The 25,382-nt window shown below is 40.2% G+C and overlaps 3 protein-coding genes across 5 annotated transcripts in view; 1 reads left to right on the top strand and 2 right to left on the bottom strand.

The window, feature by feature from the left end:
- Positions 1-1,784, top strand: part of tm4sf21a (transmembrane 4 L six family member 21a) — a 96,493-nt gene extending 94,709 nt beyond the window's left edge. The window contains exon 4 of the mRNA XM_077505282.1: positions 1,030-1,784. Within this exon, the coding sequence (XP_077361408.1) occupies positions 1,030-1,225 (196 nt within the window). The 3' untranslated portion in view covers positions 1,226-1,784. The remainder of the gene's footprint in view (positions 1-1,029) is intronic.
- Positions 1,661-6,797, bottom strand: slc25a15b (solute carrier family 25 member 15b). Of its 3 annotated transcripts, none has more exons than XM_077505279.1 (8): positions 6,302-6,797; positions 5,056-5,155; positions 4,571-4,686; positions 4,428-4,474; positions 4,219-4,356; positions 2,923-3,098; positions 2,682-2,840; positions 1,661-2,604 (listed from the first exon to the last, which is right to left on the bottom strand). In XM_077505279.1, the coding sequence occupies exons 2-8, from the start codon at positions 5,108-5,110 to the stop codon at positions 2,483-2,485; spliced, it is 813 nt and encodes a 270-aa protein (XP_077361405.1). In that variant the 5' UTR covers positions 5,111-5,155; positions 6,302-6,797; the 3' UTR covers positions 1,661-2,482. The 3 variants fall into 3 exon arrangements, with proteins under 3 accessions (XP_077361405.1, XP_077361407.1, XP_077361404.1); XM_077505281.1 differs by having other exon boundaries at positions 4,428-4,471; XM_077505278.1 differs by having other exon boundaries at positions 4,428-4,686.
- Positions 6,798-8,618: 1,821 nt separating this feature from the next.
- LOC144006467 (insulin receptor substrate 1-B) lies at positions 8,619-24,600 on the bottom strand. Its single transcript, XM_077505320.1, has 3 exons — positions 23,898-24,600; positions 19,143-22,145; positions 8,619-13,901 (listed from the first exon to the last, which is right to left on the bottom strand). The coding sequence occupies exons 1-3, from the start codon at positions 24,247-24,249 to the stop codon at positions 13,894-13,896; spliced, it is 3,363 nt and encodes a 1,120-aa protein (XP_077361446.1). The 5' UTR covers positions 24,250-24,600; the 3' UTR covers positions 8,619-13,893.
- Positions 24,601-25,382: the final 782 nt, after the last annotated feature.

The following is a 25,382-nucleotide window of genomic DNA, read 5'->3' as shown; positions in this document are numbered from 1 at the left end:
CCTTACTATACATGGTCGTTTTTTTTTTTTTTTTTAAAAACGCCTTACTATACATGGTCGTTTAAAAAAAAAAAAAAAAAAAAAAAAAAACGCCTTCCTATACATGGTCGTTTTTTTTGTGTGTTTTTTTTTTTTTTTTAAACACCATACTATACATGGTGGTTTTTAAAAAAAAACGCCTTACTATACATTGTCGTTTAAAAAAAAAAAAAACGCCTTACTATACATGGTTGTTTGGGAAGAAAAAAAACAAAAAAACAAAAAACGCCTTACTATACATGGTCATTTTTTTTGTTGTTTTTTTAAACGCCATACTATACATGGTCGTTTTTTTTTTGTTTTGTTTTTAAACCCCTTAGTATACATGGTCGATTTAAAAAAAAAACCCGCCATACTATACATGGTCGTTTAAAAAAAAAAAAAAAAACGCCTTACTATACATGGTCGTTTTTTTGTTTGTTTTTTAAACGCCATACTATACATGGTCGTTTTTTTTTGTTTTTTTTTTAAACGCCTTAGTATACATGGTCGATTTAAAAAAAAAAAAAACGCCTTACTATACATGGTCGTTTAAAAAAAAAAAAAACGCCTTCCTATACATGGTCGTTTTTTTGTTTTGTTTTTAAAACGCCATACTATACATGGTCGTTTTTAAAAAAAAAAAAAACGTCTTACTATACAGGGTCGTTTTTTTTTTTTAAACGCCTTACTATACATGGTCGTTTAAAAAAAAAAAGCCTTACTATACATGGTCGATAAAAAACAAAAAAACAAAAAAACGCCTTACTATAGATGGTCGTTTAAAAAAAAAAAAAAAAAAAAAGACGCCTTAGTATACATGGTCGATTTAAAAAAAAAACGGCATACTATACATGGTCGTTTGAAAAAAAAAAAAAAAGATGCCTTAGTATACATGGTCGATTTAAAAAAAAAAACGGCATACTATACATGGTCGTTTTTTTTTGTTTGTTTTTTAAACGCCTTACTATACATGAGGCAGACATGCTAACCAAGCTCTTTTGTTCCCAGTGACCCGAGTTACCTGACTGACAACACCTGGTGGGGGACATGCACGGAGCCCAAAAACATTGTGCAATTCAACATTGGACTGTTTGGCACCCTGCTGGCCTGCAGCTGCCTGGAAGCGGTTCTGTGTGCCATCCAGATGATCAACGGCCTCTTCGGCTGCTTGTGCGGAACCTGCGCCAAAAAAACCGTCATCTGAATCCCGACACAGACAAGCCGGAAAGCAACACTGTCAACTGACATGATTTGCTCGTCCAAATGATTGCGTAATTTCTTTTGCCTTGCAACTGCACTGTGGAAAAGTCTGAACTGCCAGCGACCCCTGCTGGCAAGCAGCTGCATCACATGCTCTTGAAAAAAAACAAAACTGATTATGCATATTGTCTTATGTACATTTCAAAGTGTCTTTCTACAAAGTTAGGCATATTTGGTTTGCACTGTATTCTTCACAGAAAGCTGAATATCTGTAACTTTTTGGGAATAGTGTATGAATTAAATTAGAAACGCAAAAATCAAGTATAACGTCGCATATTCATTATTAGAATGTTAAACACACACGACACACAGTTTATCATAACTGCAACATGCTTCACAGTAAAATTTTATTCAAGAGACTCAAATAAAACACAGGAAATAAGCTGCTTTAGTGAAAATTTTAATATGGATATTGTAACTAGAACATCACGGTAGTTAAATATATCAATATGTTTAGAGTTCAATTGTTGGCATTTTCTTAATAAAACATTTCTATACAGAGATATGACTGAGATTGCTTGTGTATTGCAAAACAGTGTAACAACCCAGTATGTGGTGTGCAATAGTCTTTCAAAATAAAAATTGAAAAACAGCAAAAAATTGAGTTTTAAAAATGCAAACGCTGGGCTGGCCCTTTGCAGGAATTTCACTGGAGTGATCAATTTGAAACAAAATCAGAAAGTAAACAATGAGTTGTAAGAATTGAGTGTGCTTTAGTTTAAAAAACAAAAAAAAACAAGACACCAGTCAGTTACTTGTAAATAATGAGTCATTAATTGAATTTTGGAATACTAAAAGTTCATCTCATGGAGTGGCATCAAATTAAGACCAATGGACATATTTGGTCTGTTTCAAGCCTTAAAAAGGAGTGATCCCCCACCCCAATTCTTCATGTGCATGCATGCATTAGATCCTTCAAAAGGCTGAAAATACTGTATATTTTTGTGCATTTCACAACACTGAGGTAGGCGAAAATGTAGTGTGAACAAGACCACATAGAATAGCTGTCTCAGAAATTTTGGCAGTAGAACTTCCAACAGTTGTTAGCTCTAAAAATACATTCACATAATTTCAAAAATATAAACAAGTTCAAAAGAACTTGAACAAGGGGAAAAAAAAAACATGATTCCTCACGTGAGGCCTTGAGGTCCAAATACATCTTGAACACTGCTCCTTGCTAACTTGTTAAAAAATCTGCAACTCAGCTATCAAACTGCTTCATCATGACCTTGCGGCTGACCTCGTAGCCCAGGAAAAGTGCTCCGTTAGCAGGAAAGGTGCGGACCATAGTGGGGGTGAGACCAGAGTAGAGCGCTCTAATACCTGCGAGCAAGAAATAAAACAAAAAAAGAACCGAGATGATTTCAACTCGTTACGACGAAATGATAAAGATTTACTACCTTCGGTTCGTGCGATGGTCATAAAGGTTTTGAAAAAGCCGCCCTGCTTGCCCGTCATGGACATGACCTGGATTCGAGACTTGACGCAGTCCATGGGGTAGACCACCAGCCACAGGCACGCCCCTCCGAAACCACCGCTGAACACGATTGGCGCCACGCCTACGCGGCAGTAAGACGCAAACACGTGATGCATGAGACGATGATGATATCCCAGAATGCTTTGCGGCGGCAGCACGCTCGCCTATGTCGTCTTTTCCACACTTCATGTAGTCTGCAAAGGCACTGCGGCAGAGCTCGTAGGCGCCAAAGAAGCAGAAGTAGCCGGGGACCTCTCTGGCGATGGTGGTGGTCAGGCCCTGGAAGAAGCCCTGTGGACCTTCGTTCTTCATGATGGATTTCACCACGGACCACACCGAGCTGCACAGAGAGCACACGGTTGACTGTCTCACGATTTGATTCTGATTGTTACGTCAAATGGCGACATAGCGTTTTTTTTTTTTTTTTAAAACGACCATGTATACTAAGGCGTAATTCCAAATTAAATATTAAAAAACACGCACACACAAAGATACTATACATGGTCGTTTGAAAAAAAAACAAAAAGCGCCATACTATACATGGTCGTTTAAAAGAAAAAACAAAACAAAAAACGCCATACTATACATGGTCGTTTTTTTTTTTTTTTAAACAAAAAAAAACCACCTTACTATACATGGTCTTTTTTTTTTTTTTTTTTATAAACGCCTTACCTTACTATACATGGTCTTTAAAAAAAACAAAAAAAAAAACGCCATACTATACATGGTCGTTTGAGAAAAAAAAAAAAAAAAAAAAAAAAAAAGCCATACTATACATGGTCGTTTGAGAAAAGAGAAAAAAAAAAACAGAAACAAAACACGCCTTAGTATACATGGTCGTTTTTTTTGTTTTTTGTTTGTTTTTTTAAACGACATACTATACATGGTCGTAAAAAAAAAAAAAAACGCCTTACTATACATGGTCTTTTTTAAAAAAAAAAACAAAAAAACAAAAAACACCATACTATACAAACGACCGTTTGAGAGGAAAAAAAAAAACGCCATACCATACATGGTCGTTTGGGGAAAAAAAAAAAAGTCATAAAAAAAAAAACCCGCCTTACAATGGTCATTATTTTTTTATTTTAAAAAAACCGCCTTACTATACATGGTCATTATTATATTATTATTTAAAAAAAACAACAAAAAAACGCCTTACTATAATGGTCTTTTTTTTTTTTTTTTAAAGCCTTTAAAAGCCATGATCTTTATTTTTTTTTTTAAACATCTTGGTTGTTTATAAAAAAAAATAAAATAAAAAAATAAAAAAAAACGTGGTGCAAAGGCGACGCAAACCTTTAGTGAATAGGCCCCTTGGTTGTTTAAAAAAGAACGAAAAAAAAAACACGCCTTATGGTTGTTTATTCAAGAAAACAAAAATAAAAAGCCTTACTATACATGGTCATTTAAAAAGCATTTCTCAATCTGTTAGAACTGGAAGACTTGTTGAAGTCACTTACTTTTGACTCCTGGCAATCTTGCCCGACGCCTCCATTTCATACATGGCTTGCAGACGACACTTGACAAGCTCCGTAGGGCAAAGGACCAGCGAAGAGAAGACGGACGCCACGGAGCCGGCGCACGCTTTCTGCATGTCACTAGCAAGCACACAGATGTGTTCTCACACAACTACAGCCTGAAGAAGCGTTTATTGTTTCCATCGTCCTACCTCAACACGGCATCCCTGTGCAGTCCCGCCGTGAAGCGGATGACCTGCTGGCAGAAGCCGTAGCTCATGAACAGCACCGAGTTCTCAGCGATGTTGGCCATGAGAGCCGGCGTGGTTCCCTGGTAGAGACCCCGGATACCAACTTGTTTGTATGTGGTCGTGATGCAGTGGATGAAGCCCCTGTAGAGTGTGGGAAAGGTCTGCATCTTGACTTTGGCTGTGTCCAGAGGTTGTCCACTGAAGACACACGCAGCCCCACCTGGGAGGAGACAATATGGTCCAATGAGGCACTTGATATTTTTTTTTTAAGAGTAAAATAACACCAAGATTGGGACACTCTTTTTCTTTATGGACTATTTCCTCCTGGCTGTTTACATTCTTCGTAATCCGTTCTGCAAATGTTCTTGTTTGTTGAAGCTAAAAAGGTCCGGGCACAATATTGAGTTTGTTTGTCTCAAGAGAAGGGCAATCAGTGAGCCAAATGCCATTTGGGCGTACTTGAAAGAGATAGCAGTAGGTGGCCACATTCTTTAAAACAGAACAGTCAGGAACACGCAGAACAATAATGGATAATGTACTCTACTGCACTGTGTGATTTGTTTTTATAATTTTTGGGTGGTCAGGTTACCTATAGCTCCAGCAGAGAGGTCGATGATGGCTTGAACCGCAGCATGAGGTGCCATGGTGTCCAAAATTGTCAGAAGAAGGTTTCTCTTTCTGTCAGGCACCTGACAATAATAGCATGGAAGCATCTCAATAAATTGTGGAAAGAGTATGCAATTTGTTCACTAAGGCCTTTTTGATTCATTATTTTAATATTAATAATTACTTTTTGTTGTACAAGGTGTGTCAGAAATGTTCCAGGACTAGTTTCAGAGAAGATACCTTTCAAACTAAAAGTGTTCCTTCGTTGTGGGCCCGATGAACAACCAGCCCACCTGCTAATGCGATCCTGCAGCAAGTTCATTGAGGTTGTGGCAGGACAACTCGCGGCTGCTTCACCATGACAACTCGCCTGCTCACAATGCCTTGAGCATCCTAACTGACATGTAACACTCACTTGTAACACGAGTCCTGGAAGTTTACTGACACACCTCATATCACTCGCCTTACTGTAAAAGTGTGAACAATTGTTTATGAAAGGAGTAAATGCATTATTTTTGACATTTTTAACGGGCTTACGTCACCTCCCACTAAAAACCCCATTAATGAGACTGGCGGGTGAGGTAGACTCGATCGATGACATAGGTGACGTCTACGAAAAATTATATCACGTCATTGACGCGTGTGTGGCTGAATTACGAATAAATAAATAAATTTATTTTTTAATTTTTTTTGCTTATGTATTACGTTGAATGTGCCGTGTAGAACCAACATAACGTTTTTTTTTTCGTTTCCAAATGCTTGTTTTTATTTTATTTTTTTTAATTATTATTATTATTATTTTTTAAATAAACCCCGTGCTTCGAATCTCCGGGATTAAAAAAAAAAAGTGCTCCCCAAAAATTGAATTAATATTGCTCCTGAAATGAAGACAAGTCATTCATTTGACAAAACTGCTCCTAAAAAAAATTGTGCCTATATTTTTGTTGCTACCTATGAATGTTAACGGCAGATGGGGGTGACGACTCGAACCCTGTGCATTTTTAAACTCCTTTTTAAATTCAGAAGTTTACTCGATGTGCTATGGATTTTAATAGCTTTAATGAAAGCATACGCACTTTTTAATATGTTTTAAATAAAGTTTTATTTAGTAGGCCTTAATTAGCGATCCAACTCGGGGAACAGTGGACTTTCTGCGATTACACTGCAACAAATTCACTTTAAATAGCGATATCGTAATCAATAAAATAGATACAGTCAATATTACATACCTTGGGGAGAGTGAGCGCTTTCCTCCGCGTGACTTCACCTCAGCGGTGAAATGCGGCTGACGTTCACCCGGCGACTTGCTAAGTGGAGCTAACGTAGAGCATGCTAGGGAACACTAGCAGACCACGCATGATTATCTCAAATGTTATCTCTTTTGCGACATCTTACCCCCTGCAGTGTGGCGTCAATCGATGAATGAATGGGCGATGATAACGGCGCTGCTGTTCAGAATAATAATAGACGAAGTTGCAGCACATCTTTGTAGGCCGGTTTTTGAGAGGTCCCTCTCTGCTCCGCTTGCAGGTACCAAAGTATTTTCCCATCCACTCTTGAACCGTTCTCGATTATAATGGACTTTTCTTGGACAGCCGTTCAGATTTGGTGACACGATGTTAGATAAAACAAAAATGTAGCTGGTTTTGTTATTAATTTTGATTACGTTACAGTAATACGAACAGTGTGAGTGATCCTCTCCATGTGGAAGTCATGGATTTGAGAACTTCCGGTTCATTGACTCGTCAGGTGGTACAACTTGTTAGCGCGCCCTCTGCTGTTTAGTTTGTGAAACGTCGGACAGGCATAGTTTATTATTGTCATTTCTGAATTATCAGCTTTAGTAAAATACAAACCCTGGTTAATGTAGATGTAGTAATTCAGTTCTGGACCGAAGTAAAAGTAATAAATGGACCTTCATTATTGGTGAGATAGGGAACTTAAAGAGTCAACGTGAAGTGAGCAGTGTTCATCTTGTCTGTCTTCATTGCAAGGTTTTCGGGATCTGAATTTCATACTCCTCAATGTTCACCAAGAATAAATTACAGTGAAATTGAACTACAAACCAGATGACTCACCCTCTCACTAATTACATCGTGTTGTTATTTGCTGAGTTGGGGAAAAACGTCACAAGCATATTTTGACTAGGCAAGGAGTACAAAGTACAGATACAGTATCTGTTTTCAAATGCACCGAGTAAATCTGAAATCGGGGGGAACTCAACAAGATACGTCTCAAAAGTGACAAAGTATTATTGCTACTAAAACTGCAGAAATCTAATCTGTAAAATGCAGTATAATTTATACAATTTGTCCAATGTTTTCCTCTATCATTGACTATTACAGGAGAGGAGCAAAGTTCAACTGTACACATTTCTCATAAAATGTGCAAACACAGCATTCAGCTGCCATGATCAAGAGTACAACAAGGGCCACAATACAAATAAGGCAGAGTAGTGTTCCCGCATGGGGTCAATGTGCAGATGTCGTGTCACTAAAAATATTGATGTGGCAGATGGATTTCTTAATGGTGTGTACACACACAACAGTTGTATTGGCCTCTTTATGGTTTCATCTACTTGAAAGTTGGAAGGTGAGTTGCTTGGACTTGTTCCACTTTTAACAATTAGTATCTGAAGTCACAGTATGGTTGCACAGGCAATAAAAGTTCTTAGTTATCAATAATTAATTTAATGAAGTAATCGTGGTTATGATTTTGCAATTATTTCATGTAGGGTTGATTAATAATACATAATTAGTCAATGATTTCAAACCCTGGTATATTTTCTATCATAGCTAGAAAAAAGAAAACCTAAAGGAATCAATTAGCAACAAGTACCAGTAAAATAATAATTATATTAAAATAATAGCAATAAACAACTTGGCGTCGTAGGGGCGGCGTGGAGCAGTGCATACATTGAGATCCGCAGATAAAAATAATAGAAGAAAGTCGCGATTGAACTTTATTATACAACTCATTTTTTTCATATTAGGAACAATATATATGACCGTGACTATTGTTATTACTTGTCTGTGCGTGAATATTTGTCATTTGAAAGAATATCTCTCCCGGAACACAATGCTAACTTTCTACTTGCCTTTCAATAGGATTTCTCATTCACAGTTTGCATTAGCATTAGCATTAGCATTGGCGATATAATTAATTTATGTGTGTAATTCCATTTGTTGTGTGTTTTACAGTAAACTCCAACTGGGGTGTCAAGAAACAAGTTAATTAAACCACATCAGGGAAGGCAAACTAGCATACACGTCACATTAATAATTTTTTTTTGTGCCCAGCCTGTGACAAAACATTCAACAACTGAGTAAAAGGCACCTTGTCATGCTATGATCTTGCCAAAATACCATCTGTTAGTCCAGGGGAGTCTGGGATTAAAAACATAAAGTCTGGCTAATACCTTCAAAAGTCCGACTCGAATTGCCTCGCAACAGTCTGCGTTCGCTAAATGTAAATGTTGTAACATTGATTTTGAACACATGCTCGATAAAAGACTCACAAACAAACATCCTTTTTCCCCCAAACTTTTTATATATATTAAAAAAAACAAAAAAAAACATTGAAGTTGTCTACATCACAGACAAGTATCGTCAATATTTTGCTTGGAAACAATTTGTCATGAATTGAATTGAACCCCACGCACCCCAACCCTCATCATTGAACTCCTCTATACATGGAATATTTTACATAGTTCATGTTCAGTCTTTGTACATCAATATCAAAGTAGTATCAATAACTTTAAAATACATAGAATGCTCTTTCATTGTAATTACAGACGCCATCTTGATTGTACATATAGTATCATTTCCCACACTTAGAGTCCAGTCTTTCGCTCAGAAGCAGATTTACAATTAAGAGCTTTTATTGATATTTTCCACGTATGGGACGATGTCCTGTAGTGCTCTTAGACTGTGAGGGGTTTAACTACCAACTGCTTTTTGTCTGCATGGTCCTCAGATTATGAGGTACAATCAGAGCGGCTCCGTAATCCCTAATTAGGAGAGTAGAGCTGAAGGAATAATAAATAGATTATTATAAAGGACGGCTTCAATTAAATCTAACTAGTTAGTTGAATCATACTGCGAGTGTCAGGCAGTCAAAGTTGGTATTCTGAAGCACAAACTATTTGGCAGTGGGCTATTCTGATTTAGGCGACAGGTCAATCAAAAGCACCTGGTCAATAATTTCATGGGATTGTTTGAAAGCCAAGACATAAATTCAATAAGACTTGAAATAATTATTTAGCGGGTTATAAGTCACATTACTGATGAAACAATTTCAAGGGTGTGTAGACTTTTTATGTCTACTGTATTTGTTGAATGTGTCTCTTTTAACTGAAAATGACAGACGAAAGTGTCAAAGGACTGTAAGAAGTCACGTTTAGAGGCAACAATGGTGAATATTTAGAAAAATATGTCTCCGTAACACAACTTCTTAATATATTTGTCACTTTTTTGTGTCATTTCCAGTCAGCATACACATTTGGTTTGAAAAATTTCAAGCTTGAGTATAATTTTATTTTTATTTTTTTCCAGACTTGTCACAAATATGATTCTAAATGTGGGAAAAGCTACCATTGTGAAAAATACATCGAGAAAGCCTTCTTCCCTCGTACCCTGTATACACATAACCAGAAACATGCTGAGTTTGGTCACCATCATTTTGTAATGACGTTTGTTTTGAACCGTACAGATGCAGCAGCATTTATTGTACATTTTCATGAATGTTTCATTTAAGCCGCAACTGGACCAAACCAGACTTGACTGGATCTGGATACGGTATGCAACCAGTCACAAACTCACACGAATGTCATTTAAAAAAAGCACTCCTTAAAAATGTTTTTCTCGAAAAATTAAAAACATATTTTGGCCCCGTAGCACTTTGAAATCAGATTTGTTTACAAATGCTCTCCTTGTCAGACTGTATTTTTGATTGTTTGGCAATTTTGGCAATCTGACAGCAGCATAACTGATAGAAACAATACAAATAGTGGCTTATGTGAGGACCGGACCAGGTCTTGGGTTTGGGTAAAGACAGGAAGGAGCACTAGTCACACAATTTGGGGATCCACATCCAAATATAGAAAAGAAAAACAAACAAAAAAACAATACACACAAGCGTGTTCGTCGTGTTCTAGCCCAGGTAAACACTTAGCTGCTCTGAAGAGTTCAAATGACCGCCCACTCGTGTTTGCTTTGAGGTTCAAAATACACCACAAGCCCAAATCAATACATACATTTCATTGGCAGTCCAATATGAGCCTGCTTTGCTAGTATTTTATATACAAGAGAATGACAGCTGTCAGGTAAAAACAATGCAGAAAGTCGTGAAAATAGGTTTGAAGATTCAAATGCGGACAATTTAGAATCCTCGTGTTGTCCAGTAACGTTTTTTTTTTTTTTTTTTTTAGGATGAAATAGCAGCCCATATTCTCAATTTTTATTTTTTTTTTGCTTCACTCAATTTGACAAATAAGAGTGAAATAATGCTTACATAGTGGCTTAACTGTTAGGCACCAAAAAAAAAAAAAAAAAAAATCATTTCGTTTAAGATTAGTAAGGCAATTAAATATTTTTTTATTGATATCAATGCGTTTGTTTACTCTTTTTTTTCTCGTATTTTCACAACCCATTTTAAGATTACCTGTGTAAAACAGCTACAATCAAAAAAGAGGCACTTTATAAAAGAGTAAATAGATATCTAGGCTAAATAGTATTAATCAAAATACTGTATGTATAGTGTATTTCTTAAATAACGTGTCACATTATATTTGTGTAAACTGTTATGCGAATGAGGAAAAACAAGCTGCGGTGTTTTAAATGCTGTTTTCTTGTATATTGTAGTATGAACAATATACAGATATATGATTTTTATTTTATTTTTTTAAAAAGCAGTTGCCATAAAATAATGTACACTAAATCAGGACCCTCTAAAATTCTGCCTGTAATGTATCTAACTGTACAGTATTATTATTTTTCTTTTTCTTTTTTTTTGGACTGAAGGCAACTTTTGCACCATTTGTGTGAGGTTGGTTCCGTTATAACTGAGGACACGCTGACCAACAATGCTGCAGAAGAATCGTATGCAAATTTGCCAATTGTTATGCACTGTTTGTACCAGCATGCATGCGGCATAAAAAGCCTTGGCAACTGGCAATAATGCATCTTAGAGTGAGGGGACATGACAGGAGATGCTTAATTGAATCACATCAGAGGCTGTATAAGCATCAGGTTGAATTGTGCGTGAAAGCACCAAGAAGTGGCCCAAAATGACGATTCTTATGAACGAACAAATCGTTGCTGTCCTGACAAAAAGATTGAGGACCACGTTTATTTATACAAACCCATGAAACAGCCGCATAGCTCAAAACAATATGTTGTATGTGCCCCCACTCGTGTAAACACGACATTCTGATTAATATTGCGTTTGTGGAATAGGAATTAAGCAGCAAATTCCACCCGTTATTTAAAATTCATTTTCAGGGGGCGGCCATTTTGCCCACTGGCTATCGACTTTAAAACGACATCACAGTTGTTCACGGGGCTCAGAAAATGACCAATCACGGCTCAGCTTCAGAACAGGTGAGCCATGATCAACTGTGATGTCATCTTAAGTCGACATCAAGTGGCAAAATGGCCGCCCCATGAAATGCACTATTAATCAGAATATAAGGTTAATACTATGGAGTTGCATAGAAATTATTGTCAACAATTTTTGGGGGGTTGGCTTCTCCTTTCACGAGAGTTGTATAAATATATATTTATTCCATATCCTACTAGTGCGCTCCTACTCGTCAAGGTTATAATAGTTCACGAAAACTGATGAAATATACTAAACTTGAAAAACCATTTTCAAAAAATGAAAATTAACTTAAACAAATATGTTATATTTTACATAATAAAAATACAAAAGTAATACTTAAAATAATTATAAACCAAACATTAAAAAATTAGATAAAAACTAGCAAACTTGCTCTAACAAACCAAATTTGAAAAACAAAATAAAAACTATAATGAAAAATCCCAAACTATTATAAGCCTGGTTCGAGTATGCCCTTCATGTAGCGTATGTTCTTTATACTAACTTTAATAACTAGTAGGGATGTAACGATAACTGCAATATCGTGATATCGCGATATTAAAACTGCCACAATGTATCGTCGTCATGTCACGATCTGTTAAAAAAGTCGTGTTGATTTCCATTTGTGCAGTTCTAGCACCCTCTGGTGGCTAGTTTTTTTTAAGTTTAATTTTTCCCCAGGCATGTTTTGGCCCTTCTCTGTTTAAAATCCACACTAATGGTCAAATGAAAGGGAACGTAATATGCTTGTGTACAGAGTCAATATGTGTAGGAACTCAATGTGTGCTGAAATTAGTGCCTCAACATATATATTTATATATATTTTTATATTTTTCATTGCTTTAACGTACAAAAACACAATATTGTGTGTGTGTGATTTTTTAGTATGAGCTAATTTGTTGTTTTTTTTACAATATTGTGACCTTCTTTTATATTGCCAACCTCCTCACAATATCGTCATAATTATTATATCGTGACCTTCATATTATGATAATATCGTATCAGGATGTTTTGATATCGTTACATCCCTACTAACTAGTAAGGCAACAAGTAGAGTGCTCGCCGTACAATAGTAGAATGACTGTTCTAGTGATGATTTTTCCACTACAGTGCTGAATTCTTCAAACTAGGTAGAATTTAATGTTACTTATAGCACTAGTAGCATGCTGTTCTCAGCTAGTGCAGTTTTGCCTCACTAGTAGCAAGTAGTTGACCTACTAGTGGCCGCACGTCAACAGAAATGTCGTACAATAGTGGGGGAAAAAAAACATCATTAGTAAAACATTCGTTCTACTAGTGTGCTGAATTGTATAACGAGTGAGGACAAAGAGTGTACTAGTAGGATATTGAAAACAATTTTCAAATTGTTTGGTGACGGTATCACACCTTCAAATGAGTAGTTTTACTTTTTTGCAGTTTAATTCAGTGTCTTCTCTTCTTTTAAATGAACTCCCTTTTTATTATTTCATTGTACTTGGAACTTGGACCAGCAACTCAGTTGTGTTCAAATTTTAAAGAATCTACCATGTCACAAACAAAGTGAGACTGGTGGAGGGCTGGGGGGACAAATTTGTTTTTTGTTTGACTTTTTACAGCTAAAGAAATGTCCTGAAGTAGCATTATGGCTTGAATGGCACCTGCATGTATGACATTGATAACAATGACAAAGTGTAGAATTGTGTGTAAGCCGTACTTCCTCGACACCTTTTCCGAAACAGGACAAAGGATGGCGCTGCGCACAGGACAAAAACAAAGCCTTGAGGGACTGGAAGCTGCAATAAGACTCCATAAGCGAAACGGATGTCACGATTGAGCCTTGAACGATCACATTTGATTACATTTGCTTCGCTACCGATCACAATGATGTCAAATCTTGGAGGCGATCAAAGCGAACGTGTGACATTTATACCCACTTTATGGCTTTGCCCGATTGTCACAGTGCTTTAATCGTGTCAAATGGACATAAAGCCAACCTGTGAACCCACATAATCGCGCGTAACCCTTTGTCAAGTTCACGTTGATCACAGCAAGGCATACAAACAAATAGTTTCCTTACCCGTGTGTGTGTGCGCGTGTGTGTGCGTGTGCGTGCGGTTGGCACATGTTTGGTTGTCAGAACATGGCAGACGGATGAGGAATGGTTTCCCAGAGTTCCAGTGTTTTGGACTCGGCGTACAGTTGTGTTGCGGCGTCACGCTGCTTCCATCGTAGACTTGAGCACAAATCAACAATCTGGAGGAAAACAATCAAACACAGGCAGGAATTTAAAATGGGCCTTTTTGGAAACAACAGATCGTATTGTTTTCACTTTATCGATTCTTATTCACGCTGCATTTATCGTTATAGTCGCTTAGGTCCATCAGATTATGTGCTGTACAAAAGGTCGCGTCGTTCTTCAAAACATTTCATCTGTGGCTGCTTGTGTAAACATCACATGATGCGTGATATCTCTCTAAAATGATTTTAATGATAAGGGGCCCCTTGCACAGTGGCTCGCGTATTAATATTATGCAATTGCATCGGCTCCATGCTATCAAGAAAACAAATGAGCGTAGCAATAATCAGCTTGCGGTGGCCATGAATGTGCCCCAAAGTGATCCACTGAGACTAAACGACCCTCTCTTTATTAAAGAATAGCCTCATAAAGCAACTAGTTTGGACCTCAGGGGACACTTATGGATAAAAGTGCCCATACATCAACTTGACTCAGGCTGACCATTTGCTCTTTTTCCTCCTAAGAGGAAAATGATGGCGAGGAACTAAAAAAACACAATGTTTAATGGGTCTGTTTTTCTTTTTCTAAAATGCTTTTTGGGTGAATTTCAGTTAGCAGCCAGTTAGCTAGCTAGCTATTCCTACACCAGCAAAATGTATCTTCTCTGGATGCCATAATTTACAAATCAGCCTAGTGTTGTTATTTAAATTCCAATCTTAAGCAAGGAGGTGATACGAGGACGAGCGTGGCACTTGTTCACCTGGAATGGAAGCTTCAAGCCAGTTAGCTTTCAAGCTAACTTGCGAGCTAGTGCCACTGTTGACTACGGTTGCCAACTGTCATATAGCCGGGACGCCCCATATTTTGGGCTAAATTGTAATGTCCCGTACGGGCCCTCAAAAGTCCTGTAAAATAATTCTCAATTCTTACACGAAATGCAGCAAACATCATCTTTGCCATTTTTGGACTACGGCTGCTCCCGTAGGTCGACAAGTGACAAGGAAGTTGCTCGTAGCCAATAAAATGAGTCGCTGTGTGTGACGTTATGTGGAGATCTTGCAAGGTAAGAGAGGCAACCTGAGAGAGAGAGGCACTTCCTGGTTTCGTCACAGCTTCATGTCACCTACACTCTAAACCCCGATCTTAATACGTCGGCTGCGAACGTATCAGCGGGAGCAATACAAGATGTATTCTCGTACTATTTATCAACAAATACTGGGAAACAGTGTTGACACAATTTCATTATTTTGCATTTATATTTTATATATTTCTTACATTCAAATTTGGTACTTCTATGTTGTGTGTCAAATTTAGAAGACATTTATTGTCAGTTTAGGAGGTCTTTAAGGTTCAGAACACTGGTAACTGTTTTCAAACGTATTTTTACACTTGCAATTGTCAGTTAAGAATGTTAAAAATGTTAGCAAAAAAAATAAATAATAATTCCTGTCATAATTAAATATTTTACGGTTGCAACAGTTTGACTCTTAATTCAATTTGCATTATGTAATATGGGAAATTTCTAAATTCTACATCCAGACAAATCGGATGTCAATTAGGCGCACGACCACAATAAGGCTTTTGTTCAAAAACATCAGCTGTGATTCAGTGAGGCAGGCGCCCATCATTACTGTCTTGTGCTATATTTAAACACGGAAAAACAAGTCTGCTGAAGGTTAATATTCATTCTGGCCATGGTGTTCTTAAGCCCTAGAAACGGTGACAGATGTTATGTTGCATACTTATTAATGTAAGTTAATGAAATCAATGTGAGAGAGGGTCATTCAGGTCAACAATAAACCAACCTGTGCTTTTCTTTCAGAACACTTTTCTCTTGATGCGTCTGACTAAGAACGTAATGAAAACATGGTGGGTAAACAAACATCTGAATTTAATTATGAAGATCAATAAACATTTCACTTGGAAGTCATTCCAATATAATTGTTGAGCGTAATTAGCAACATTGTGTGAGTGATGAGGCACTTATTGTTGTGCATGACATAGCCAGTACATACAGGCTTAATATGTGCATATACAACATGGCGCATATACTAGAAACAGCACATCCAATCAACAATCTCAGAGGAAAACTTGCATAATAAACACGTTGTCCCCAGTCGCAATACGTAAGTAAGCAATTACAATATTATGATCACACATATGCATTAGATCAGGAGTGTCAAACTCATATTAGTTCAGGGGCCGCATGGAGGAAAATATATTACCTCGTGGGCCGTATCGGTAAAATAATGGTAGATAACTTTTGCCGTCAATTATAAACAGATTTTCGCTATTTGTGGGCGAGCCCTAAATTACGGAGCTCAACTGTAAATACTGTTCCAAAAAATAACATGAATGCAAATGTAACGTGGCAACACTTTGCCTGAAGGTGTTCCGGAGAGGTTAAATCTACCTATTTTGCATATATATTGTTCCCAGAATGCAATGTGTGGCGCAGTTAACGCATTCACTGGCCGCCATTTTCGCTGAAGCAATCCCCTTCACTCCCGGCTGTTTTCCTGGATTTGGACTGATTTTTGCAAGGCCCACAGAATATTGTGTTCTATTGTTATAAAAACATGGAACCTACCAAAAGAAAGATTAGCGTCTCTTCTTTTATAAGGAAAAAAAAGTATATTTCTATCTGTTTCCGTTTTGCAGCAATTAGCATTAAAATATAGCTAAGTTTTATCATGATTCACAAATCTTTTTAAAACTGTGGGCAACAGAGCCCTGGTTGATCTCTTATACTCTGCTGCCACCTGCTGGCCGTTTTTGTAATAACTACCATTGCTTCAACAGTTCAGAGGCTGCACAAAGCCTTCTGTATGCTCTAGCATTAAAATAAATAAATAAAATAAAATAAAAAATAAACACTGTTAATATTTAAAATAGAACGTATTTACACGTTTTTGGGAGCAAATGAGTTTATGTTATAAGGATGTTAATCCTTGTCATATTTATTGTGTTACCAGTAATTAATTTGTGTTGTATTTAATATGTTTATGTCGGTCTATGATTTAATAATAAATAAATAAATAAATAAACAAACCTTTAAGTTGTGTGTAAAATAATGACATCCAGGACAATTCCCCGTACAAGTTGCATTCTGAGGACTGCTTGTGAAATGATCAATTTTAATGCGAATAATGTTTTGATTGTGGCCAGCTGATTAATTGCTCCGACATTGCAAATATTCTTTACTTTGCAAAATCATCTCGCGGGCCGGATTAAACCCCTTTGCGGGCCTGATCCGGCCCGCGGGCTGTATGTTTGACACCCCTGCATTAGATGAATCAATTATGCAAATGTGAATTGTCTCTGAATGAATACGACACGCAAATTGTGTGTTCCTGATGAATATTTTATGGTCTTGGTTTTCTATAGTGTAATGTCTACTCCTCGGCCGCTTCAAATGATGCTCCTGCACAATTGATAGCCGAGCCAGTATCAACAATTTTGTATTTGCAAAGCTAATAATGCTTCATTTTGACTGATGGAGAGAGGCTAATTGAGAATGCTTATTATTGCGGTTGTGTGCTGGTGATAGAAGTGCAATGCATTTTGGGTACCTTATTTAACCACATGAGAAGGAGAGATACAGAGCACTCCCAAAGCAATTATAAACTGCAACAACAATAACAAAACAAAACTGAGCAATACTATTGTAAAATGTGACATATGATCCCTCTCCTATGGAAGATCTCAATAGATGCACCTGATGAAGTGTAAATTCGCCTCTCAAAGATATTTCTTGACATGAGAGAGCCACTCATCTCTTAATGTGCTTCAGAACACTAGACTATCCATCAAAACCATTCACCATTACATGACTTTGAGCCGTGCACGGCATGATGGGAGACTTGGAGGTTGCCGAGTGAACCGGTGCAAGTCGACAGCGCGCCCACACGCAAACACAAATACCTGGCCCGTGCTCCCCTCTGTCTATCACCTTTTATGTGAAAGACTCATTACCGGCAGCAGACACATCAATTGGCTGCGCTCTCACTCGACACCCACTTGTCATAATAAGAGACCTTGCAGACAACCCACAGCTTAAGAGCCGAGGCGCTCAAATGTACGCAGCTTGACTGAGAGCCAAACGCAAGTTTTGTCTGCAGTTCGCATTAAGCAATGTGACAGTCAAAATACCGAATGTTTTATAACCTGATAGTTTGGAATTTTTGACATTGGAAATTGATTGCAAGCAAATGTCGCACCGATTACTAATGTATTTACATGAATGAAACTCATTCCAACTTTATGGATGCCCTTAAAACCGCTGGGTCAAAAATAACTCAATTTGGTCAAAAACTTTACCTACCCGTTACTTAGATCAGTGTGACCCAAATATTGAGTTGTTCTGATACAAAACAATCAACAATTTTGGGGGTTGTACACTCTCAAAACAGTTGGGTCAAAAATAAACAAAATTGTCTCAAAAAAGGACCAACCCAACTTCTTGGATTATTCAATTAACCCACAAAGTTGGATCAAATGAATAACTCACAAAACAACCCAAAATTTGTTATTTTTGCGTGTTATTATTTAATTTGACCCAATGATTCGGATTAAATATTCAAAAAGTTGTGTCGGTTCATTTTTGACCTAGTTCAACTGGGTTATTCAATTTACCCAAAAAGTTGGGTCAAACGAGTAACCTAAAAAAACAACACAACAAATTGGGTTGCTTTGTTTGTTATTATTTGATATGACCCAACGTTTCGGATTAAATATTCAAAAAGTTGGCTCAGTTCATTTTTTTTTTTTTTTTTTTTTACCAAATTCAGTTGGGTTATTATTGGGTCAAACAAACAACTCACAAATCAACACAACAAATTGGGTTGCTTTGTTTGTTATTATTTAATTTGACCCAACGTTCCGGATTAAATATTCAAAAAGTTGGCTCAGTTCATTGTTTTTTTTTTTTTTTTTTTACCAAATTCGGTTGGGTTATTGTTGGGTCAAACAAATAACTCACAAAACAACCCCAAAAATGAGGTTGTTTTGTGAGTTATTTGTTTGAACCAAGAATAACACAACCGAATTTAAGAGTCGAGGCGCTCAAATGTAACAAACCCCAAAAATGAGGTTGTTTTGTGGATTATTAATTTCATTTGTGTCAAAAGTTACTTCTTATTAATTTACTGATGTGAAATTTGTGAAAATGTGAGGTGTACCGTAGCTGGAATTAAAGTTGTTCTGATAAATACAAAAAACATCCAAATTAGTTCACCTGTGGCCCTTTGAGCCCTTACCTTGATCATCCTGTCTGCCAATTTGGTGTGCTCTCAGTTCCTCCGACTTATAGAAGTCAATACTGGCGTACGTATTGAGGCTTGAGCCACCGCCGCCCATAGCGCCTGCGCCAATGTTGTAGGCGGCAGAGGATCGCTCAGCTCCCGCTTGAGGGCTCTCCTTAATGGCCAAGTCAAGGTCAATATAGTTAAGGCCTTGTTCAGCAGAGGCTTGTGGAGGCGCCGTGTCAGACATACTAGCAGCCTGACCGCTTTCCCACAGCGAGCAGTCCAAAGTGTGCCGGTGGCCCGCCGGCTGGCCGCCCTCTGGGTAGATGTTGGTAGCGGAGGGTGGGTGTCGAGGCGCAGAGGGAGGGGAGTTAAAGGTCTCTGAGTGGTGGCCCCGCCGACCCGGAGCATCGGCACGGACAAGTCTGCTGCCATGCTCAGGAGACTGCAAGGTCTTGACGGGAGAAAAGCCCAACCCTTTTTCCTCCTCCATGGATACAGGTGGACCTGAGTGGGTGGTAGGTTTCGCTGAAATGGGATCTGAAATGTTGCTGTCAATGAACGAATTAAGGGCGTCTCCTGCCATCTTTCCTTTGGATCGATACGCAGAGTTTCCATCTGTTGCCAGAGGAGATGATGTGCCATGTTCCAGTCGACCCTTGGGGGCGACCGCTGGTGGACCCTGCGGGGGACTGTATGTCGACCTTAGGGGTGTTGACGACTTCCCTACATCCATGCTGACATACTCAGCAGAGGTGGACAACGGTGCGGAAAAGCTACGAGGAAGGTTAGCAGCGTTATCAGGAACAAGGAGGGGCTGGTTTGAGGGCCGGAGGGTTCCATGCGCTCGATCTGACCCTGCACATCTTCCGTCATTATATTTTTTGTCTTCCTTAAAAACAATACTGACATACTCGCCAACGCTGTGAGGCGCCATTGGGGGCAGATTCTCTTTGACTCGAGGCAAGGTGTTAGCTTTAGCAATGTCTGAAGACATACTAAGGGGGCGGCCCCTCCTTTGTTGCTTTGGGCTCTTGCAGCTCGATCCGCGTTTTTGGAGGTGCCGGCTATCTTTGGCGCACGTTCCTGCACTCTTGTACAAGCTTAACCCTTTCCCTGCTGATATGGACTTGTCCTCCAGGCTTTCACTGCTGGCTGAGCTCGAGGAGAAAGACGAGGAAGACATGGAGAGTTGGAAGCCTCCGGTAGGGGCCGCTCCCGTTTTGTTTCTCTTGTTGTACCCCGCTCCCCCACTCATTCCAGCGCCATCACTACTGTCTTTTTTGCACTCCCCTTTGTTTAGGTCCTCCTCAAAGCGACTATAGAGGGTATGCTGATAAGCACGGGGCAGAGAGAAGTAGGAATTAAACATTTTTGGTTGTAGTTGGTGCTGTTCAGGGTGGGAAGGTGGTGTGCTACAGGCAGAGCGGCTACTGACGGGCGAGATGTTCATGTAGTCGCTAGCAACCCGGCTCTCCATGCTCCCCCTGCTGTCCCACATTCCCAGTCCATGTAACTCTGTTGAGACGCTACTATTAGGGGACATGACCATGTAGCCCTCTGAGCTTGGCTGACGCATGTGCTGAGGCGGGGACACGCTGTTGTTGGGCGTCATGGCCATGTACTCATCGTCCGCAGCTGGAGACGTGACTCCGGGTAGCATTGACATGTAGCCGCTATCCGACGGAGCCCTTGCATCTGCTTCTCTCCTTTTGTCAAATCGCTTTCTGTTCTCCCCTGCCACATCACCTCGCCCACACCCCACCGCCAAGCTGCCAGAGCCTTCTCTGTTCGCACTCTGTGACATTACGGCGTATTCTTCCTCGTCTTCGTCGTCATCTTTTCGATGCGGAGCTCGTCGTTCGTGGGTGGCCAAAGGCAGCGAAGCTCTCTTACTAAGTAGCCTGCGTTCGGCCTCAGAATCCCGACTGGATGAGCGCCGCAGAATGCGCCTGCCTTTGGAGCGATGATGGGAAGCAAGGAGACCCTCTCGCTGACCCATGACTATGTAGCTTGAGGGCCCTTCTCCGTGCCCGTGATGGGCAGCCATACTGGCCATCAGCAGGGAGTGTTCACCAGGACTGGACCCATATTCGTCAGAAGATCCATAGTCGCTCGGTGAGCCTGACACAGAAACTCTCTGAGACACACGGGGGTAGGAACACACCGTCATGCCTCCCACTGCCGCGCCCACGAGACCACACTCGGATCCGTGACCAGAGCTGGAGGAGAGACTCGGAGCGGGAGAGGGAGCAGGGTTAGGCGTGTAGCGTGCAAGGCTGAGGGTAATCTTTGCAGGGGTGGGGGCCCTAGTGGGCTTAGGCCTGAGCGTTGGTGTAGTCGAGCAGGATCCATTAAGACTCGGGCTGGAGCTGGCCCATGTTGACCTGGTACTTGCTCCGCTCTCCTCCGACCGGGCCCCAATGCTTGCCGTTCGGGCCCGCGGAAATCCATGGCGTGATGTTGGCGAGGTGCTGGTACTACTACCGCCCGGCGTCTCCGTGCGGGCTCGCCTGGTGAAGCCCACCTGACTGGGTGGCAGATTGGGATGATGTCGGCGGCTCGGAACACTGATGGGGTTTGAAGCAGTTCCGCCGCCGCACGAGGTCCCCACAGACTGAGATTTACTGCGTTGACGGAACTCCTCGCTTAGCGCTTTCATGGCTTCCAGCAGGGTCTCGTGCATGTTCTGAGCCACCACCGAATCATCCACTTGCATCCAAAACTCTCCGGGTCCGGTTATGGCTGAACGGCCCACCTCAATGAAGAAAAAGTTCTCTGAATGACCACATCTGCGAACATTCATCAGCTGCAGCACGACAGCTGCCACATCAGAGTTGAGCTTGACAAAGTTGACCGTCTTGTCAGTTAGGCACAGGCGGTAGATGCCTACTAAGTTCCTGGCGTGTCCAAGACCCTTTGGCCAAACTTTAACCTGCCACACTTCCTTGAAAGTTGGAATTGGAGACGGAGAGCTACACTCCCCACTACTGCCATAATCTTCAGGAGATTTACCTGAAAATGGAAAGAAAGGACAAGGATGAACACCAGGAAGCTTTTCCCAAAAGATAACCCTAAAAATAGTAATATATTACCAAATACTCCTAAAGCCCGTTTGCTAAGTTAGCGATAAAAAAAACAAAACAGTTTTGTTTGTTTTTTCCACTCAGAAAGGACATTTGACAATTGAGAACATTTGACCAGTTTATTAAAAAAATAAAAATAAAAAGGGCTGAGGAACAAAACCACAACCTTCAGGTTAGGAGACCACTCTACCACCTGAGCCATGCCATTCCTACTATGTTTTAGTATATTGAAGGTGTCAGGTGGGATCCTTGTACCTCAGACCAGTTTTTGGTTTCATTTTGGATAACACCAGCAATGCAGTATAGTGGCAAACAGCAAGAGCGGCATGGCTCAGGTGGTAGAGTGTCTGGCTCCCAAGCTGAAGGTCATGAGTTAGTTCAACGCTTGAGTACCTTTTTTTTTTTTTTTTTTTTAACACTGGTAAAATGTATACTCAAAACTTTCCTTGTAAAATTTACGTAGAATTTCTGAGTAAAAAAAAAACTTAGGCCTACTATTTTTTTCAAGTAAATATTTCTCATTTAGGATAACATTTGCAAAGGTAGCAAATGTTAATTACTCATCAGAGTTCGCTCAAATTTGCAACATCACTAAACGTACTAATGTTTTGATGTTTTTTTTCTTGTCGCAAGGAAATTTTGAACACGTTGCGACCTTGGACGAACCCTGACGAGAAATCGCCATTGGCTACCTATGCAAACACTCGCACATGTTCACCTCTCAGCGGGATTTGCGTTTGGTGGGTTCACTGTACATGGCGAGAACATGCAAATTGCATTATTTGAAGCCATCTATTAAAAATGAAGAAAGACATACGAGCCAAAGTATTTGGTTATAGTTCCAGCCGATATGCAGAAGCCCATAAATCCAAGCAGATTAAACAGATTAATTCAACAAAGGCGTTATTATAAAGCTCCGAGTCTGAGACATCATTTTGAACAAAATGGTACTCGGAGCATCCATCAGTCATCTCGCAGCGTTCATGTTTAGTGCAGAGCTGGGAAAGCCCGTCAGTGGGTGCACAGACAGTGAGGGGGGAAAAGGAGGGGTTGGAACATGAACGTAAACAACACGAGGAGAACCGCACAGAACGACGTTTTTTTTTTTTTTTTTCCCTCTCCTTTTTTTTTTCTTCTTTCTAACATGCAGCAACGCAGAAAGCATGTATGCACGTTGATGCCGCCTCCTGCACAAATGTAGGTTATTAGAGGCGGGCGGGCTGTGCAGAAAAACAACAACACGGGCTGGAGCGGGAGTGCTCCGCGATAGGCTAGCGCTATATGATGCATCCCGTGGATGGTTGCTATATGCCCTCTGCGCCATGCAAAAATGACGGCTGCACCTTCTTTGGACTATTACTACGTGTTACATTTTTGCTGGGATGGAATTTAGATTCTGGTAGTATGTGAATCACAAAATGGCACAAACAGCACATGCCGCCCTTAACGCACCAGTTCACTTGAATCCAGTTGATTTAGTTTTTAAACCCCCCCAAATTAGATGCGCTTAATTCATCTATAGATTAGGAGCGAAATATGAACATGGGTCATAAAATGAAATGGAGTGCATCCAATGGCCCATGCGGGCAGATGGGGAGCAAAAACAGCCTAAAGGCAGGATGGGCCCGATGCGGAGACACAACAGCAGAGAGCAACATCGATTCGACTTTTGCCATCTTACAATTGCACTGGAGGTCCAGCATGGCTTGGTACCACTCGTTTTGGACCTCCTCGCTGTCGGCGGCGATGGCAAAGCTCTCGCTGCGGGTGTAGAGCACGATCAGGTGCTTGTTCTTGGAATCCGCCCGCTTGTTGATGTTGAAGCACGTCTCCAGGTTCAGCACTTTCTTGGGCACGGGAGATTTGCTGCGGAATTTCTTCTCGTTCTCGTAATACTCCAAGCGAGCGGGGCCACGTTCCGAGGCCGTCCTCAGCACGAAGAAGCGCCGGTGCATCGATTTGTGCTTGCGGAGGTAGCCGCTCCTCTGCACGTCTTCGTAATTCTGCAACTCGGCGCCAGCTTGGTTCTCCATGGCCCCCGCCGCTTGACTAGAACGCACTCGCGATGTCAAAAAACGCACAAGTCCATGTGCTCCTGGTTAATTAATCCATTGCAACTACATGCCTCCTCCTTCTCCTCCGCCTCCCCGCGCCCTCGCCGAAGTGTTCAAGCATGTGCGCCGCGATTAGGATGGAGAACCGAGCCGGAGCGTGCCTCCATGCATCAGACAGCAGCTGCGGGAGGATCCGAACAGCGTCCTCCGCGGTCCGGTCCGGTCCGGTCCGGCCCGGTTCTGCCCGATCCAAGTCCGAAATACGGTGGGGTGCACCTCAGTCGACTGGCGACGTCTCCTCTCCTCCACCTGTCTGACTGAAGCTGCCCAGTCTCCAGACACGCAGGTCAAATAAAGCGGATTCAAACGCGACATCCGGTTACGGTTTTCCACAATAAAAGCATTTTGACTTGTCATTGCGTTCGGTTTCGTTTTGTTCAATTAGCTATAGTTGACAGCTCAGACTGTCAATATTGTTTTGCTGCTACAGTTTTATAAAATACAAAATATATTTTAAGCGCAAAGGATGAACTGCATTTGGTATATTTGGCTTTTGGGTGAAATTTGAACCGAGCACTGTTACAGGTCAACTTAATTTGACCTTTGGAACTAGTGGGTCATGGTTCAAGTCTCATGAGGGAAAGAAAAATGTATAAATGGCACCGAGCTGTTGGAGAGATTCTAGTCCGCTTCCTGGCTCCCTACAAAGTAATGCACATTCCTGACCATCAACTCATCTCTTCCTGATTCCTGCATGTGTTGTTCACTGATTTGGTTCTATGTGTAGGCACCAGGTAGCCCACAAGGACCACGTGAATAGCCCTCATTAATGTTCCAAAAATAGCACACCAGTGTAGGGGCATTGCGATTTTCTAGGAACGTTGTCGTAAATGATCATTTGAAAATGTAACCAAAAATGTAACCCATTCTTCTATGATTCAAGTCTTCTTTTTTTCTGGTGTAGGATGTGCAACAACAAAATACAATGTAGCACAGTACATAAAACAGTACAGGATATAATAATCAGTATCATAAATAATCCCAGTTCACATCTTTAAAAAGTCGTAAAATTTTAACTCTGCCTTTTCAGTAGAAGTTATGTAAGGCAATCA

This window comes from Festucalex cinctus, chromosome 18 (assembly GCF_051991245.1).
Source record: "Festucalex cinctus isolate MCC-2025b chromosome 18, RoL_Fcin_1.0, whole genome shotgun sequence".
In the NCBI taxonomy this organism is placed as follows: Eukaryota; Metazoa; Chordata; class Actinopteri; order Syngnathiformes; family Syngnathidae; genus Festucalex; species Festucalex cinctus.
The sequence above is the reverse complement of the archived record's forward strand: the minus strand, read 5'-3'. Positions and strand labels throughout refer to the sequence as shown.